Genomic DNA, 17,729 nt, shown 5'->3' on the forward strand with positions numbered 1-17,729 from the left:
GTTTTTTACATTAGGGAGCGCCAGCAAACTTCAACCACACAACCACTTCAGGTTCATTTTCTTCCTTCATTCTTTAGATTGGGTAATATATACTTGGTCTTAAATTTGTTTCAGCTCTATCTTTCTTTCTTTTTTGTGTAGTTTGCGGTTTCAACAACTCCCTCACTTAAAACCAATAAAAAAATGCTCAGATTACCCCGGTGTATAACGGCTGGTTCTATCAGACCTACTTTATTAAGAACTAATGGCCATGCTCGGTTGCAATCTGGTCTTGCAGCTGCTGCCGCTAGAATTCCAGTTTTGGAAGAAAAGATTGATCCTGTTCTTTCTAGTGCTATTCGCTCTGCCTCTAAAATCGTTCAGACAAAAGTGCCTATTGAAGACCCGTTTTCTATCGTTTCCAAAGAAATGTCTACCTTGGCTAAAAATATTGGTAAACTTATCGGCTCTGGTCACCCTACACTCAACAAGGTTGCCATTTACTACTTTCAATCAGAAGGAAAACATATTCGGCCTTTGATTGTTCTGCTCCTTTCCAAAGCTTTATCTGAAATTCCCGCTTCTGAGCGTACTAGAGGATCTCGAGACGAGCTCGATGTCAAATCCAACACACCTGAATTCTCCGAAAAAAACGGAGTCGATGACTCTCTCAGTCCTTTACAAATTCTTCATGGAATAAATCCTAATGTTGTTCTTAATCCTCTCAGTCGACCCATGGACAAATTTCCTTCTGAAACTGAAGGTATATTACCAAAGCAACGTCGTCTTGCTGAAATTGTGGAAATGATTCACACAGCCTCTCTTCTTCATGACGATGTCATTGACAACTCAGCTACAAGAAGAGGTAATCCAAGTGGAAATATTGCTTTTGGCAATAAAATGGCTATTCTTGCCGGCGACTTTTTGCTTGGTCGTGCTTCTGTCGCCATTGCTCGTTTACGCAATGCCGAAGTCATTGAGCTTCTTTCTACCACAATTGCAAATTTGGTAGAAGGTGAGTTCATGCAGCTCAAAAATACCGTTATGGACGGCCCTGACGCCAACCGTGCTTGTTTCGAGTACTATCTTCACAAGACATATCTTAAGACTGCCAGTTTAATGTCTAAGTCTTGCCGTGCGACTGCTGTTCTCTCTGGTGTCAATGACGATGTTGTTGAGGCATGCTACCAGTTTGGTCGCAATTTAGGTCTCTGCTTCCAAATTGTCGATGACATGCTTGATTACACTGTCTCTGAAGCCAAGTTTGGCAAACCTGTAGGAGCTGATCTTAAACTAGGTTTGGCTACTGCCCCCGTTCTTTACGCATGGGAGAAGTACCCTGAACTTGGTAAGATGATTCAGCGTCAGTTCAATGAGCCTGGTGATGTTGAGCGTGCTCGCGAGCTCGTTGCAAAAGCTGGTGGTCTTGAAAAGACTAGAGAACTTGCTGTTCAGCATGCAGAAGAAGCTATTCGACAACTTATGATCCTCCCGGAATCACCTTCACGTAATGCACTCATCAATCTGACTAATGCTATGCTTAACAGAAAGCATTAGACTCATTTTTTATTTTTATTTTGGTTTTTATGTCACGGTGGTATTAGGGAGGTTTTCAAGTAAAGAAGAAAAGAAAAGAAAAGTGAAGGGAAGGGAATTCCAGGTGTGTTTTATATATGAAAAAAAAAAAAAAAAATGGAGATGGAGATGGAATTCGTTGGTTGGATTTTGTGAAAAAAATCTTAGAAATAAAAAATTCATCTGTACATAATATGTTAAACTGAATGAAAAATTTAATTTTTCAAAGAAAAAAGCTGAGAATTAAAAAAAATTCATTTGTAGATGATATGTTGAACTGAATGATTGTTCAATTAATTTGATCCGAAGGTTAGGTGTAAAAAATTTTGCCGAGGTTTCCCCTAAATAATAAATAAATACAATTAAATATATCTATCTGCATTACAACAACTTCAACAACCATTTCATTCCAATGACTACACCATTATTCATCCAACGTCCTATTCTTCCTATCAAATCTACGATTTCAAGAAATGGTCTTTCTTTGCGTATTATGACCTACAACGTGAGTTTTTTTTTGAAAGATATTTTCTTAGTATTAATTTAAATTTTAGGCTTTGGCACAATGTTTAGTACGAAGAGATTTGTTCCCAGAAAATGGTAAGATTGATATTGCCCAATGAGACATATACCTTGGAAAAGGTTCTAACAAGTTTTTTTTAGGGAATGGCGTTAAATGGAAATTCCGTGGTCCTGCTTTAGAGTCTGAACTTATGATCTACAAACCCGATATTTTATTTCTACAGGAGATTGATCTTGCTAAATACAAAACATTTTGGGTTCCTATTTGTGTCAAACTTGGACTTGAATCACACTTTTCAACCTACCCCGGTAAACATCATGGCCTTGTCGTTGCTTACAGCAAAAAACATTTTATTCTTAAAGAAAAGAATGAGTTTTTTTACGATGGACTGCCTACGTCTGCTAATGGATCTAGCCTGCTTGTGCCTATGAACTCTCTTGAGACTAAAAACTCTGGTATAGTTCTTGCACTTGAAGTCAACAAGCAAAACAATTCTGACCAAAGCTCATTAAATGATAAAGCTTTTGATACAGTCAATGAAGGAATTGTAATTGCTACAACACACTTATATTGGCATCCGTTTGGTTCATTTGTTCGAGCTATTCAATGTGGCCAGTTGATTGATAAAGTTATCAAGTTTTCAACTCGCGAAACATCAAATTACTCTCAATGGCCAATATTTATTGGAGGTGATTTTAATAGCTCTCCAGACGACTTGCCGTATCAATTTTTAATTACTCAGCCACACTCTCCGTCAGACATAAATAAAACCACAAGAGACATTGCTGTTAAAAGCTTGCTGTATCTTTACAATAAGTATGGAGCTGAAAAAGAACAACAAGAGCCAGAAACATTTAAGAGGGAAGAAATGGTGCAAGCTGTTGACGATGAAGGTGTGGTTACTGCTCTTGATCCCGAATACATTGACAAATGTATTGCTTCAATTTTACCTTTTTACTGGACCGAAAATTCCGACAGAACACCAGTGAAGTATCGAGCTGAAAGTTTATACGGAGAACATTACCGCAAAGTTGATCCCGAAAATAGCAAAACTCATAACCCAGACTTCCACGAGCCTGAGTTTTCAAATTGGGCACATACTTGGCAAGGTTTGTTAGACTACTTGTTTTTGCTAGAAAATGTAGAGGCCTGTGAAGGTGATCCAAAGAAAAGAGTGCTAGTTAAAGAGCTTCTTAAGATGCCTACAGGAAGTGAGATCGGCGAAGCTGGGCAGCCCCGAGTTGGCGAGTATCCTAGTGATCACTTGTGTTTGATGGCGACTGTGGAAATTTAAGCTTGCGATTCTCTAAGTTAGATATTGTTTTGATTGTGTGTAATTATGTACCATCCGGAAGTTGCATATCCACTGTGCTGCGCATTGCCTAAGAAGCAGTCCTAACATTCTAAGTGTCTGGCTTCCTCCAAGTAGTACTACTAGTGTTTATTTCAAAACACAGGTGTTAAAGAAGCCCGCCATTTATGGTACATTTAGCAGCCCTACGGTATTAGCATCCGAATCACATTATTAAATTGTCTAAAAAACAAATATTTTTTTTCTTTGCCTTATCTTATGGCATTGTATATAGAAATTCAAGTTAGTTTTTAAAGAAAAATGAGCGAAGAAGAGGATCTAGTACCATTTAACTCTAAGGATGACACGCGTCCCCCCTCTCTAAGAACTATAAATTCTAATAATAATCGAGGGCTAAATTCTCAAAGCAGCTATATTTCTGATCCAACAAATTTCCAGCAGGGGCCTCTAGGTTCACGAACTATTCCTGAACCATCAGGAATATACAATGGCACAAATTTTGAAAATTCCCAATCTACTTTCTATAGTGCAAGAGATTTGGATACATCACTAGAAGAGCCAAGAAACCCAGCATCTACAAGTAATTACTCATTCCACTCAGTTCTAGAAACAACATCTGAAGATAGAGAAGGTGAAACTAGTCAATCCAGTTTAGGTGTTCAAGCAAACCGAGATGCATCAAATTTAAATTTTCAAGAAACATCCTCACGTTTGTCTTCAGCAGGGCCTAGTAGTAGTAGCAGCGGAGTTAGTACTAGTGTAGGTTCTGATGGCGCCAACTCTGAGAGTAGTATCAGACAGATTGAATTTCCGCATGCCCCACGAGAAGAAACAATAACAGAAGAAGTTGAAGGCCATATTACTTCAAATGATGATAATGATGATAATGATGATAATGATGATAATGATGATAATGATGATAATGATGATAATGATGATAATGATGATAATGATGATAATGATGATAATGATGATAATGATGATAATGATGATAATGATGATAATGATGATAATGATGATAATGATGATAATGATGATAATGATGATAATGATGATAATGATGATAATGATGATAATGATGATAATGATGATAATGATGATAATGATGATAATGATGATAATGATGATAATGATGATAATGATGATAATGATGATAATGATGATAATGATGATAATGATGATAATGATGATAATGATGATATCAGCAATAATGGAAATGATACCAGCATAGAAGCCGAAGCTGCAGAAGGCCTGGGTAGTAATAGGAATAAAGATGACTACGAAAACGAGCTTGAGTTTCCAAAGGTTTTGCATAGTGAGTCTAGAGATACAACCGGAAGCCAAGGAAAATTTTCTCAAATTCAAATGAAACGGCCTTTAAGTCTACGGTCAATAGATCACTGGAGAAAAAAAAGTATAATTAACAGACTTAACAAGAGGATTATTAAAGGGGATGTTGGAGGAGAACATTCAACTTCAAAATCTACTACCCCGGAGTTGATATCAGCTTCAAAAGACGAGGGGAAAACTATAGTTACTGTTGAAACAAGGCCAAAATGGGAAGTCAGAGATGGCACAGGAAAACAGCATTACTCGAGGATGAACCCAAAACTATTATTGTCACGCGTAACAGGAAACGCACATGGCTTAGATGTTTACAAAGATGTAAAGGGGCATAATAATATTGAACTGAACAATATTGAGGATCAATCATTGCTGGGGAAAGTGGGACATAGCAATCTAACAACGAATATCAATAATGATCAATGTGTCCAAGCTAATCATAGTGGTGATGAAAGCGATAATGACGGAAGTCAGCGAAATAACAACGGTAGTTCACCTAATGTGTACTTTTTAAGAGAAGAAGATCACGCATCTCAAAACAGTAACGTTGGAATGAGGCATGGCCTACCTGCTTCATCGCGACGACCATCGTTAACTACTTTTTTTAATAATTACATGGAATCAGAGAATATTCCTGGTTTCGTGGGGTTAGCTGCTGTGGCATTGGCTGAAATTCCGTCACCATCAAATTTGTTAGACCGAAAAAGGCAGTTGAAGAAAGACGAAGAAGCTATACTAGAAGCAACAGCATCTCATACATATGAACCAACACCAGCTGCAGAAGTGCAGTTTGAACCTGAGCACACATATAGGGAAATCCAAAAACGACGGCTAAAAATTTTTGGGTATCTTTTACAAGAATATACCAGGTTAGGAATCCGGTATATACTGACCCCTAAGGGATTCATTGTGACAATCTACTTTATGCTGATAGTTGCTTTTGGAGGGATGCTGTTTTTGTTGTTATGCAATGCTGCACCTGCTATGAGCAGAGAATGGGGGCCTGATAATAAAGAGCATTCACCCCGACAGATATGGATAGAGATTGACTCGCAAGTAATCAATGCTCTGTTTTGTGTAACCGGTCTAGGGCTTTTTCCCAAGCGAATTCGAGACTTATATATGTACATGGTGGGGACATACCGGAAGGATAGTTATTGTCGGCGCAAGATTCTAAGGACGCACAGCAGCTGGTTTTTGAGTGAATATAGTGCTGAGTGGAAGCTGCTCACAGTAGTGCTTTTGTACATTTTGAACAGCGTATTTCAGGTGCTATTATGTGTAGCCATGTGGAGATACAACAGGTTTAACCGGCCACCATGGGTCACAGGGGTTCTGATCGCTGCCTCTTTTTCATGTGTTATTGTTGCAGGTATTATTACGTTTCTAGAGGCGAAACGAGTCAGAACTCTTGGAGTGATTTCACAAAATAAAAATTAGAAAAGTTATTTTCATTTCCAAGTGAATTACCAAATGTATGTTTAAATTTTTGTTTAAAAAAATTAATATAATAGTATATATATTCCTTATAGTGCGTAATGATATGCCAAGCTTACTGTTGACATTTTGACTTTAAGAAAAAAAAAATTGTGGGGAAAAAGAAGGAGAAAGTGGAATCCTCGAAGAAAAGATTTTAGTCAAAGCTTTTGCCTCCTTCCTTGGTAAAAAAAAAAAAAAAAAAAAAAAAAAAAAAACCAATTCTGTATTTATGAGAGCTAACACGTAGTCTGATGGCCCATTTGAACAGATAGTTATTATCTTGTTAAACAACTCAAAACAATTAAAGAACGAAAAAAAAACGGATAAACTTGGATGGGTGGGCAATTTTTTATTTGATCACGTTTTTTCCTTTTTCCTTTTTTTTTTTTTTTTTTTTTTTTTCAACAAGAGTAGAATCACTCCAATATTTTGTCATGTTGTTGTTGACCAACAAGTATTAAAAAGTTTAGGACCATTCATAATAACTATTCAAGACAAGATATATTTTCTTTAGCAAGTAAAATTGCCAAATTTTAATTTAACCTTACCTCTCTTTTTTTTTATTAACTATTTTATTTTATTTTATTTTATTTTATTTTTTCAATCTAATTAGAATACCTCCATAATATAACTATACACTTTTCATCAGCGAAATAAACAAATTTGATTTAATTATCTCCACCAGACTGCGGTTATTACGATAATAATAAACTTCTAAATTCCGTGTTTTATAACAATTTTTTTTTTCTTCCCCCTTTTAAATCATAAATCATGAACTGTCCTACAAAAGATACCTCCAAGTCTTATATTTCAGGTTATAACCAAAATCCATCTCCTTTGGACAACGATCTTATCACAAACAAACAACTCAACTCAAGCCCTTCACATTCGAATCAGAAGTCCAAGTCTGCAAATCCTTTAATAGATCCCTCGATGTCTTCAGATCCGTCATCTTCTTTTTCAAATTCTTTGACTCGCCCAGATTCCAGAGATCAACTTGGAACTGCAACTGCTGTTGGACTAGAAACGCCAAATAGCAGAAAGGAGCCCCCCTCCTCTAATATTTCCGCATCCTCTAGTACTAACAGCACCACCGCAACTCAGCCAATTTCGATTGCTAAAAGTCTTTCCCAAGAAACTACACCCCTTCGCACTTCTCCTTCAAATAGAATTACACCTTTTGGTGGATTGGATTCTAATGGCCGTCCTTCAACTTCCTCTTCATCAGATAACGAAAATCCGTTTGACGACCCAACTTCTGAGCCACATACCCAACAACACTTTTCTACTTTATTTAATTCAGCCAATGCACAAAACAATACTAGTCCGTTTCTCAGTGATTATATTTCTTCTTCTCCAGGACCTTCTTCCAGAAATCCGGAGTCTTTTTTTTCAGGAGTGTCTCAGAGGTTCCGCTCTATTTTCAACGGTAACAGAGGTTTCGTGCCTTTAAGCAATAACATGGTTAATAATCACCGACCGCGCCCTATCCACACATCACCAATTTCTTCTCAAATTGAACAAATCGGCCGAATTTTTTTTAAATATCTTAAATTCGTTGGCCCAAGTATTATTCTCTCAGTGGCCTACATGGACCCAGGTAACTATGTGACTGCAGTTTCCGCTGGTGCCATGTATAAGTACAAACTTTTATTCGTCATTTTGATCTCCAACATCTTTGCAGTTTTCCTTCAAGCATTGTGTATTAAACTAGGCTCAGTTACAGGACTTGATCTGGCTCAAAATTGTCGTGAACACCTTCCTCGTGGACTTAACATCACTATTTATATTATGGCCGAAATAGCTATTATTGCAACTGACTTGGCTGAAGTGGTTGGCACAGCCATTTCACTCGACATTCTCTTCGGTATTCCGCTAGCTGTAGGTGTTTGCTTAACCATCATTGATGTTCTCATCATTTTAATGGCTTATCGCCCTAATGGTGAGATGAAAATCGTTCGTTATTTCGAGTATCTTGTTTCGGCTCTGGTATTTTTCACTGTCATCTGTTTTGCCATTGAGCTCGGTAATATTGGTCCCATAAGCCCTAGCGAGGTATTTCGCGGCTTTTTGCCCTCAGGTGTGCTTTTCGAAACACAAGGGTTGTATTTATCATGTGGTATCCTTGGTGCTACTGTCATGCCGCATTCTCTTTACCTAGGCTCCGGATTAGTTCAACCCCGTTTGCGAGACTTTGACAAAAAACATGGTTACTTCAAGGAAGAAGAGGAAGAAAATGATGAAATTGCTATCTCTAAATACAAACCTTCGATTCATGCAATCAACTATGGTATGAAGTATTCTATTGCTGAACTCATAATTTCTTTGTCAACTGTTGCCATTTTTGTCAATTCCTCAATTTTGATTGTCGCTGGTGCTACTCTTGCCAACACTCCTGAAGCTATTGATGCCGATTTATACTCTATTTACGACATGCTCAAAACTTTACTTTCACCGGCTGCAGGTACTGTATTTGCATTGGCATTGTTGTTTTCTGGTCAATCAGCAGGTATCGTGTGCACTCTTGCTGGTCAGATGGTTGCTGAAGGATTCATTGCATGGACAGTCAAACCTTGGATCCGTAGACTCATCACACGATCCATCGCTGTCATACCATGTTTGGTACTTTCAATATTTGTTGGACGTAAAGGCTTGGCAGATGTTCTTACGGCTTCGCAAGTTGTACTTTCGTTGCTTTTGCCATTTGTTTCTGCACCACTTATCTTCTTTACTGCAAAGAAGTCGATCATGCGAGTTCCATTGCTCCCAAGTGGTGTTAGTGACCAACCCCTGCAGCATACCAACTCCTACAGTGCAGTGAGTCGCCATCCACCTGCTTCTGAAATTGTGGAGTCTAGTGCACTTGAACCATCTTCTCGGTCCTTTGCATCCCTCTCGCCATCGCAGACATTGACCGATTCTCATAATAACGACATCGCGCCATTGACACTTTTAGAAGATGACAGCGATGAGGTTGGCTACCAAGATATTATTATTGCAACAACGCGCCGCATTAGTGAGGACCACCAGCGCCGCCAGCGCCAAAGTATGAGTTTTGAGCGTACTAGACCTAGCACTAGCATAGATATTCCTCATCGCGTGTCTGAAGAAAGGGAGGATCAGGAGATTGAAGATGACGACATGTCCAGTATCATGATACCGGCATATAAAGATATGAGCAACAGCATGCTCACTAATGTTACTGCTGTAGTAATTCTGACTTTGATTACTGGACTCAACTTTTTTCTAATTGTTTCGGCTGCGCTCGGAGCAGATGTACATTTTTGAAAATTAATAGAGGACATTGTATTTATTATAATAATATTATTCTTTTGTGCGATTATATGTGTTTTTGTCGAAGGAAATCTTAATCGCACACTAAATTTGCGGTACCTGCCTAAATACTGCGAAAATAAACTTTGGAAGATAAAATTATGTAATAAAAAAAGACTTTTCCATTCTGGAAAAAAAAAAGTTTTTTACGAAACATATTTCTTAATCTTTTTTTTCCCTTTTTCTTTTTCTTTTCCTTTTTTTTTTTTTAATCTTTTTTTTGCCTTCAAAGAAATTTCATTTTTTTTCATTTTTTAGCTTTATCCTATATCTTACATATAACAATTATGCCACCAGAAGAAACAACCCCTCTTCAGCAAGACTCATCTTATGGGACTTCTAATTTCGGAAGCACGACATCTACAGTCAATTCGCCCTTAGGAAAAATCCGGAACTCAACCCCAGAAATTAGAAGTAGTAGTACCAACAATAATACCAACATCAATACCGACAACAATAGCTCGAGAACAGAAAATCTATTCTCTACTGGAGGATTAAAAATATTCAAAGAATACCATGATAAAGGCTTTTCAACATTCCGTGCCAAATCGCACGCCCGTTCTTTTATCCGCATGATTTTCAAATACTTCAAGTTTGTGGGCCCAAGTATTATCTTATCAGTTGCTTATATGGATCCCGGTAACTATGTGACGGCAGTTTCCGCAGGTGCCCTATACCAATACAAGCTTCTTTTCACTATTTTTATGTCAAACCTTTTCGCAGTTTTCTTACAGGCTCTTTGCATCAAGCTCGGTACTGTTACTGGCCTGGACCTGGCTGAGTGCTGCCGTGAACACTTCCCCCGTTGGATCACACTTTCTATTTACGTCATGGCTGAATTTGCCATTGTGGCTACTGATTTGGCTGAGGTTGTAGGTATGGCCATCGCTTTGGACATTCTGTTTGGCATTCCTTTGACTTTTGGCGTTTGCTTGACAGTTTTGGATGTGCTCATTATCTTGTTTGCCTACAAGCCTAAAGGAGATATGAAGTACGTGAGATACTTTGAGTACCTTGTCTCCTCACTTGTTTTTATGACTGTTATTTGCTTTGTGATTGAACTGTGGAATATCGGTCCTGTTAATAAGGGTGATATCTTTAAGGGTTTCTTACCTTCATCTCAGCTTCTTGAAACTAAAGGGCTCTATTTGTCATGCGGTATTGTTGGTGCTACTGTTATGCCGCATTCCCTGTATTTGGGGTCCGGGCTTGTTCAGCCTCGCCTAAGAGATTTTGACAAGAAACATGGCTACTTTAACGATGAAGAAACCTCGAGTGAAGAAGAAGTTTATAAACCTTCTATTCATGCTATTAACTACAGTCTTAAATATTCTATTGTTGAACTTGTAATTTCTCTCTCAAGTGTTGCTATATTTGTTAACTCTGCGATTCTTATTGTTGCAGGTGACGTTCTTTCTGGAACTCCTGATGCTGCTGATGCTGATCTTTATTCCATTTATGATATGTTGAGAACACTTTTGTCCCCTATTGCAGGAACTGTTTTTGCTTTGGCTATGCTCTTTTCTGGCCAGTCTTCGGGTATTGTTTGCACACTGGCAGGCCAGATGGTTGCAGAGGGCTTCATTCACTGGACTGTGCAACCATGGGTCCGACGTCTTATTACACGTTCCCTGGCTATTGTACCATGTTTGTTTGTTGCTATGTTTGTTGGCCGTAAGGGTTTGGCAGATGTTTTGACTGGATCTCAGGTTGTGCTTTCACTTTTGTTGCCATTTGTTTCTGCTCCACTCATTTACTTTACAGCACAAAAATCCATTATGAGTGTGCCTATCACACCACGCCTTTACAGATCGTCAGATGGAACTCTCTCTACACACAAGCCCACAGAAACTTCTAATGATGATTATACAGAAGCTAATAACTCTAACGCTGACTCCACGGCACAAACACCTCTGTTAGCAGAGTCATCGGATGGAGAGCCACAAACTGATAGCGAACCTTACGACGATATCATTATTGCCACGACACGGCGGATAGAAGATGAGAACCCAGATAATTTAACAGAACAGCACATTGGTTCTCGAACAACAGTTCCCGTTACTGAGGATTCCGAGAGTGTGACAGCGGAAACTCTGAGTTACAAAGATATGAGCAATAGCACACTGACAAATGTTGTTGCCATTATTGTGCTGTCTCTCATTTCCGGTCTTAATTTCTTCCTCATTATTTCTGCTGCAATGGGTGCTGATGTAAATTTTTAGACCATCCAATTATATACATTTAATTTAAAATTTTTTTTAAAATTTTTTTTTTAACGAAAATAAACTATGAAGATAACTGGTGATATATCTCTGAAATGATGGCAATCAACATGCAAGTTAAAAGCTTAGTTAAACGCGATGGGGAGATTTTCTTGTACAGGCGTTAACCTAACCCTGATGCAGATTTTGAATTTTTATTTTTGCAATTTTTTTTTTTTTTTCTTTCAAGAAATTTCACAAACAAGTCTGTACACCAACGTCGACAACTATATAATAATGCCAAAGATACGTACTGTTCGAAGTAAGAAGCCACCTGCTGGGTTTGACGAAATTGAAGATACATTACTTGACTTTGAAGTCCGACTGAAAGACGGTAAGTACTTTTTTTTTAATCGTTTGGTTGTTTTTATATCATTATCATTATCATCATCATCATCATCATCATTATTATTATTATTATTATTATTATTATTATTATTATTTTGCCACGTTTGACGCGTCTTTTCCATACCATGATCATGACTTTTTTTTTATTTTTTTTATAAAATTATGATAGACAGTTCTAATAATTGTTTTAACAGAGCACTAATCTGCAAACAAATTTATATATATATATAATTTTTTTTAAATAGCCGAGTCTAAATCCAAGAAAGCCACTGCTGGACAATCTGTTTCCTTGTCAGAAGGCTTGTGGCCCATTTACCAATTACACCATCAACGAAGCCGTTACATTTACGATCTCTACTACACCAAGGATAGAGCCATTTCATCTGAGCTCTACTCATGGCTGCTGAAAAATAGATATGCTGATGCCCAGCTTATAGCGAAATGGAAGAAGCAAGGCTACGAGCATTTGTGTTGCCTGCGATGTATTCAGGGGAAAGATAATGTGCATGGGACAACATGCATTTGCCGAGTCCCCAAGGCCCAACTGACTAAACGCATAGAACAGGAAGAGGCTAAGGAAAGTGAAGATGATGATGAGGGCGAAGACAAGAAGAAGAAAAAGAAGAAAAAGAACAAGGAAAGTGTCAAGAGTATACAATGCGTAACGTGCGGGTGCAGAGGATGTGCATCTACTGATTAGCGAGATAAAAAAATAATCTTTACTATAAAGCATATATTTAAAAGAAAACAAAGTAATAATACAAAAATTAGAATTAAACAGAAATAAAGGATTAGTTAAGTTGCCAATGGCAGGTCAAATAAGAATAAAGCAAACCCAGAAATGTTATCCCAGTAATAAACAATTAAGACAAAAAAAAAATCAATAGTGATTAAAAAGTTAATAATAGTCCGGTCGACCGTTGCCGCTTCTACCACGGCGGTGCTGCGGGGAAAAAACGCTACTTTGGGTCTTGATGGGAGAATCATAGTGCAAAAATCTCTCAGCGTCAAAGTATGGAGATTGGAATTTGGCAGTGGTTGGAGATTGGAACTGACGGAGTGACATGTGTACTCCTGCAAGAGAAGATGCGGTAGGGGCCGACAAGGTGGGTGCATTTGCAGATCCAGATGAAGTGACAGCACTATCTTCTTGAACCAAAGGATCGTCTGAGACTTCAGGAACAGAGGAGGGAGCTGTCAACGATGTGCGTGATACTGCATTGGCAAGGGCAGCGGCAGCAGCAACAACAGCATCACATGAAGATGCTGCAGATGATGATCCATGACGACGTGCGGCCGCAACAGAAGAAATCATCTTTTTGCGCTCAGAGACTTCCATATTCTTGTATGCGGCATGCTTGCTGCCGTCATTTCCAATGACATCACCAGTACCGTTACCACCTTCTTCTTCTTCTTCTTCTTCGTCCTCGGTGCTGTCGTCATCATCAATCAACGATACGACAGAAGCATCAGCTGTTCCATCAGAAGAAGTACCAGCAGCGACATCTTTGATAGAAACATTGCCTTCAGATGTGCTAGAAATTGAAGAAAGTTTTGAGGCAGGCTTAGGTGTCGAAGTGGTGGAAATGTTTGACAATTTACTTCCAACTGGCTGAGTAGGAAGTGCTGGCGATGCAGAGGCACGTCTCCCTGCAGCATGAGAAGTGTTAGTATCCAAATGGTTGTTAGTTGAATATGTCATAGATTTTGAGGTAGAAGCTTTGGCAGCGTCTTTAACCTCGACAGCACGCTTGACTACTTGACAAATATCAACACCGAAAACAGGTTCAGAAGATTCTCCTACAAACTCATAACTAACCCCGCCATATCCCAGATAGTCACGTCTTTTAGCAGCACGCTTTTCAGGTGAGCCAAAGCATGCTCTTGAGATAATGTCATCCTCTTCTCTATTAAGCAACCGAGCGCGTGATGGGGACGAACGAATGGGCGAATATGGATAGATATCTTCAAATTCATGCGAAATTGGTGAATTGAAACCAAAAGAACGCTTGAAAGGAGATGGAGAAAACAACTTTCCATTGTACAAGTGGGCATGCGGAACCAATGAGTTAGAAATAGGAATATGATGGGTGCCGGATGCTAATAGATTGGGGGTCCCAGCAGTCTTGTGGGTTTCATTATCCTCAGTAACAGTAAGAGTGATGGCAGGGCCAAGTCCACTGCGGCTTGGTGTGCTAGTAGATTTGCTAGGGTTTCCGCTGATGGTGTTGTTACCAGTGACGCCATTGACGGTGGAAAGTAGCAAATCCGAGCTTTTTGTTTTGGGAGACTCGAATTGTCCATAAGCCAAAGGAGTCATGCAGAGTCCTGTGGCGTCATCAGAAGAAGCAAAGGGTAGCCAAGAGGTTGGTGGAGCCAAAATGCTAGGAATACGATCGACATCCAATGTTCCAACAGAGTTATGATGGAGCATAGTGGGGAGCGCACTACTGTGGGACACACTGCGAGCATTATTAAGACGCCGACGTTTCAAGTCAGTCTCGCTGCTAGGACTCGATACATCCAGGAGAGAAGATGAATTTGGAGCTGTGACATCAATTGCACCAATGGAGCGCTTGCGCGTGGGGGAATCCAGGTCTAAAATAGGCTTCCCATATGTTTGCAAGCCAATTGCAGTTTTTGAGCGTCGGATGGGCGAATAAAAGTCGTCGGAATATGGAAGGGGGTTGTTATTAATAGACTTGAGTTCATCTGCTATCAAAGACGATGAAATATTGCTGGAATCCTCGGAAGAACTTTCAGGTGAAACCTGTTTCGGTTGTTGCTGTTGTTCATTGAGGTTTTGGGAAAGGTTAAATTGAATCTTTGGAATTTGGGCGGCATGAGCCTGAGAAGGTTTGGAAGGCACGGCTAGAGAAGTAGTAGCGGTGCCCGCAACAGCAACAGCAGCAGCAGAGGCAATAGTGCTATGAAGAGAAGGGGTTTGAGTAATAGCAAGGGTAGGACCAGCTGACTTTGATCGAGGAGGAGGAGGAGGGTGTTGATGGGGTTGTTGTTGAATCTGTTGGCGCTGCTTCTGTTGTTGTTGTTGTTGCAAATTCTGTTGCTTAATTGAACTAACAGCAACAACCGCAGGTGTTGGGTTAGTAAAATTTGAATAAAGTGCTCGACCAGCATTGGAAGAGGATGAAGAAAAAGAAGAAGAAGAAGCAGCAGCAGTAGAGGAAGTGCTTGTGTTTTTGGAAATCAATGAAGACTGCGAAGACAAAACAGAATTTGGTCGCTTAACTGTTCTACCCTTAATAAACTGGAACTCACAGCCAGGCTCTACAAGCCAGTAGTTACCTTTCCCTGGATCACCCTTTGGCCGTTCTTGTTTTCGAAAAGCCTTGTTTAAACTTAGATTGTGACGGATAGAATTTTGCCAGCCACTTTTGCTTTTGCTGTACCAAGCGAACGTATCGTTAATCCACTTATAGATTTGAGACAGTGTCAGTTTGCGTTCTGGCGAGCGAAGAATGGCCATTCCAATGAGTGTTGCATAGGAATATGGAGGCTTAGACCCATCGTCAACAATAGGTGGCATGTCGTTAGGCGATGGGATTTCTTGTTCTTGAGAAAGAGAGATGTGTTGTGGATGGGAGATATGTCGAGCAGACAAAGGATGCTGATGAGATTTTGAAACTGGGCCTGGGGCTTTCATAGCTAAGGAAGTAGCAGCTTCTGTGGGTTTTGCAGAAGAACTTCGAAGATTATAATGGTGTTGAGTTTGTCGCTGCTGTTGCTGTTGGAATTGAATGGTATATGCTGGGTTGGAGTAATGATGAAGATTAGGATCAAAAACAGCAGACATCTGAGTAACTGCAGGCCCCTGGCAAGAAACAGAACCTAAGCCGGTGCCAGCACCGGAAAGGGATGCAGAAGTTGGGACAGTGGCCATGATTGAACCAGAAGAGTGATTTATGGTAGAAACTAGATTATGACCAATGATCTGAGGAGTGATAGATGTTGGATAAATATTGTTTGGGGCTGAGAAGGCATTCTCTTTGTTGCTTACATCAGTATTAGAAGAGGAAGGGTTGGTGTTTGGGGGGAACTTTGAGCCAAGGGTTGGGACCGAATGCGAATAGGCAAAGCCATGGTGAAGCATTTCGTCGGTAGAAGAAGATGATGAAGAGGAGGAAGAAGAGACGCTTTCAGAAAATGGTGAAGCACTGGAAGGTGAATCTTTATTTTCGAGAGAAGTACAGTCAATGACAAAGGAAGAAGAGGAAGAAGAAGAAGAGGAAGAAGAAGAGGAAGAAGAAGAGGAAGAAGAAGAGGAAGAAGAAGAGGAAGAAGAAGAGGAAGAGGAAGAAGAAGAGGAAGAGGAAGAAGTAGAAGTAGAAGTACTCGAAGCAGAAAGAATCTGTGGAGAGGTCGAAGATGCACGTGATGATGGTTGTGTATTTTGAGGTTGCGACGCCGAGTAGGCAATGTGAGACGATGCTGCGGTCGTAGTTTGGGAGGGATTGGTTTCAGGTTTTGAGCTTGGTGCTGGGGCGGCGGCAGATGAAACCGAGGCCTCTGGGGTGCTATTTTTTGACGCGAGGGGGGATCTCAAATTTAATTTGAGTGTCAGAGGTTGTTGCTGGCTTGCTGCTGCTGCTGCTGCTGCTGCTGCTGTTGTTGTTGTTGTTGCTGCTGCCGCTGCCGCTGCCGCTGCTGATGCTATTGCTGTAGACGCTAAAGTGGATTTGATAGGACCAGCAGTGGCTGTAGAACCCGTGTGTTTTGGCTTTGAGACAGGTGCACCGATGTTGTTACTGACTTTATTTGAATGAGCATTAGACGCTGACCGGGTCATTATGGGGTTGATTCGAGTGCTTGAATTAGAGGAAACTGAACTGGTGGTGTTATTTTTGGTGGTGCTGCTTGCTGGAATATCTGTTGCACGATGGGATGCAGTAGTTGCGATTTGTCTTTTCATGGAGATACCCGAAGAGCCTAAGGACTCTGGATTGGTGTTAATTGGAGGTTTTATGGTAGAAGAAGAAGAAGAGGCTCCAGAGGAAGTCATGTTGGAAGTGCCTGAACTTGAAGAGTTACAGGGAGTTGCCACCGAGCAGGTGGGTGGAGGAGTGTACTGGGAGAGTGTGAAAGAAAGGGGTGTTGTGACAAAGTGGTGAGATGAGGCTGAGAGCTTGCTATCCGGGGTGAGTCCAGGTGTATGGGGTCCGTGTTTGGAGACCGAGGAGGCTATTGACAGCCCCGAGGAAGACGAGAGAGGTGTGGCTAGAGTGCTAGTCTGTGCTGGAGGAGATGAAGAGGGTGGTGGGGGAAGGTGAACGGAAGTCAAGGACTTTAGGAGGTTTGAGTTGAGTGATGTGGGAAGTGAAGACTGTTGATGCTGTGTATAGGAGGATGCTGGGATATTGGTAGCAATAGTAGTATTTATATTATTTATAATATTAGTAGTAGTAATATTAGTCAAGGCCTTTGGAGAAGACGGAGATGGAGACGCAGCTGCAGAAGGCATTGAACAGGAGAATCAAGTAGGCTTAAACAAGAATAGGTAGCGAAAAGAGAGTAGAAAAACGAAAGGCTGGGAATTGGGTTGATTTAGATGGCTTTT

At 40.0% G+C, this 17,729-nt stretch overlaps 7 protein-coding genes across 7 annotated transcripts; 6 read left to right on the top strand and 1 right to left on the bottom strand.

Annotated features, from left to right (window-relative positions):
• Window positions 1–183: 183 nt before the first annotated feature.
• SAPINGB_P003597 (uncharacterized protein) lies at window positions 184–1,536 on the top strand (the record flags this gene model as incomplete). The annotated part of the gene is made up of 1 exon (XM_031998314.1): window positions 184–1,536. The coding sequence occupies one exon, from the start codon at window positions 184–186 to the stop codon at window positions 1,534–1,536; it is 1,353 nt and encodes a 450-aa protein (XP_031854205.1).
• Window positions 1,537–1,966: 430 nt separating this feature from the next.
• SAPINGB_P003598 (uncharacterized protein) lies at window positions 1,967–3,371 on the top strand (the record flags this gene model as incomplete). Its single annotated transcript, XM_031998315.1, has 3 exons — window positions 1,967–2,059; window positions 2,109–2,154; window positions 2,218–3,371. 3 exons carry the CDS (start codon window positions 1,967–1,969, stop codon window positions 3,369–3,371), a joined length of 1,293 nt encoding a protein of 430 aa, XP_031854206.1.
• A 318-nt stretch (window positions 3,372–3,689) lies between these two features.
• On the top strand, window positions 3,690–6,173 carry SAPINGB_P003599 (uncharacterized protein; the record flags this gene model as incomplete). The annotated part of the gene is made up of 2 exons (XM_031998316.1): window positions 3,690–4,704; window positions 4,840–6,173. 2 exons carry the CDS (start codon window positions 3,690–3,692, stop codon window positions 6,171–6,173), a joined length of 2,349 nt encoding a protein of 782 aa, XP_031854207.1.
• Window positions 6,174–6,983: 810 nt separating this feature from the next.
• SAPINGB_P003600 (uncharacterized protein) lies at window positions 6,984–9,500 on the top strand (the record flags this gene model as incomplete). The annotated part of the gene is made up of 1 exon (XM_031998317.1): window positions 6,984–9,500. The coding sequence occupies one exon, from the start codon at window positions 6,984–6,986 to the stop codon at window positions 9,498–9,500; it is 2,517 nt and encodes an 838-aa protein (XP_031854208.1).
• A 332-nt stretch (window positions 9,501–9,832) lies between these two features.
• SAPINGB_P003601 (uncharacterized protein) lies at window positions 9,833–11,767 on the top strand (the record flags this gene model as incomplete). Its single annotated transcript, XM_031998318.1, has 1 exon — window positions 9,833–11,767. The coding sequence occupies one exon, from the start codon at window positions 9,833–9,835 to the stop codon at window positions 11,765–11,767; it is 1,935 nt and encodes a 644-aa protein (XP_031854209.1).
• A 276-nt stretch (window positions 11,768–12,043) lies between these two features.
• On the top strand, window positions 12,044–12,854 carry SAPINGB_P003602 (uncharacterized protein; the record flags this gene model as incomplete). The annotated part of the gene is made up of 2 exons (XM_031998319.1): window positions 12,044–12,140; window positions 12,400–12,854. The coding sequence occupies 2 exons, from the start codon at window positions 12,044–12,046 to the stop codon at window positions 12,852–12,854; spliced, it is 552 nt and encodes a 183-aa protein (XP_031854210.1).
• A 198-nt stretch (window positions 12,855–13,052) lies between these two features.
• Window positions 13,053–17,633, bottom strand: SAPINGB_P003603 (uncharacterized protein; the record flags this gene model as incomplete). Its single annotated transcript, XM_031998320.1, has 1 exon — window positions 13,053–17,633. The coding sequence occupies one exon, from the start codon at window positions 17,631–17,633 to the stop codon at window positions 13,053–13,055; it is 4,581 nt and encodes a 1,526-aa protein (XP_031854211.1).
• Window positions 17,634–17,729: the final 96 nt, after the last annotated feature.

Source organism: Magnusiomyces paraingens (genome assembly GCF_902498895.1).
Source record: "Magnusiomyces paraingens strain CBS 517.90 genome assembly, contig: contig3, whole genome shotgun sequence".
NCBI lineage: Eukaryota > Fungi > Ascomycota > Dipodascomycetes > Dipodascales > Dipodascaceae > Magnusiomyces > Magnusiomyces paraingens.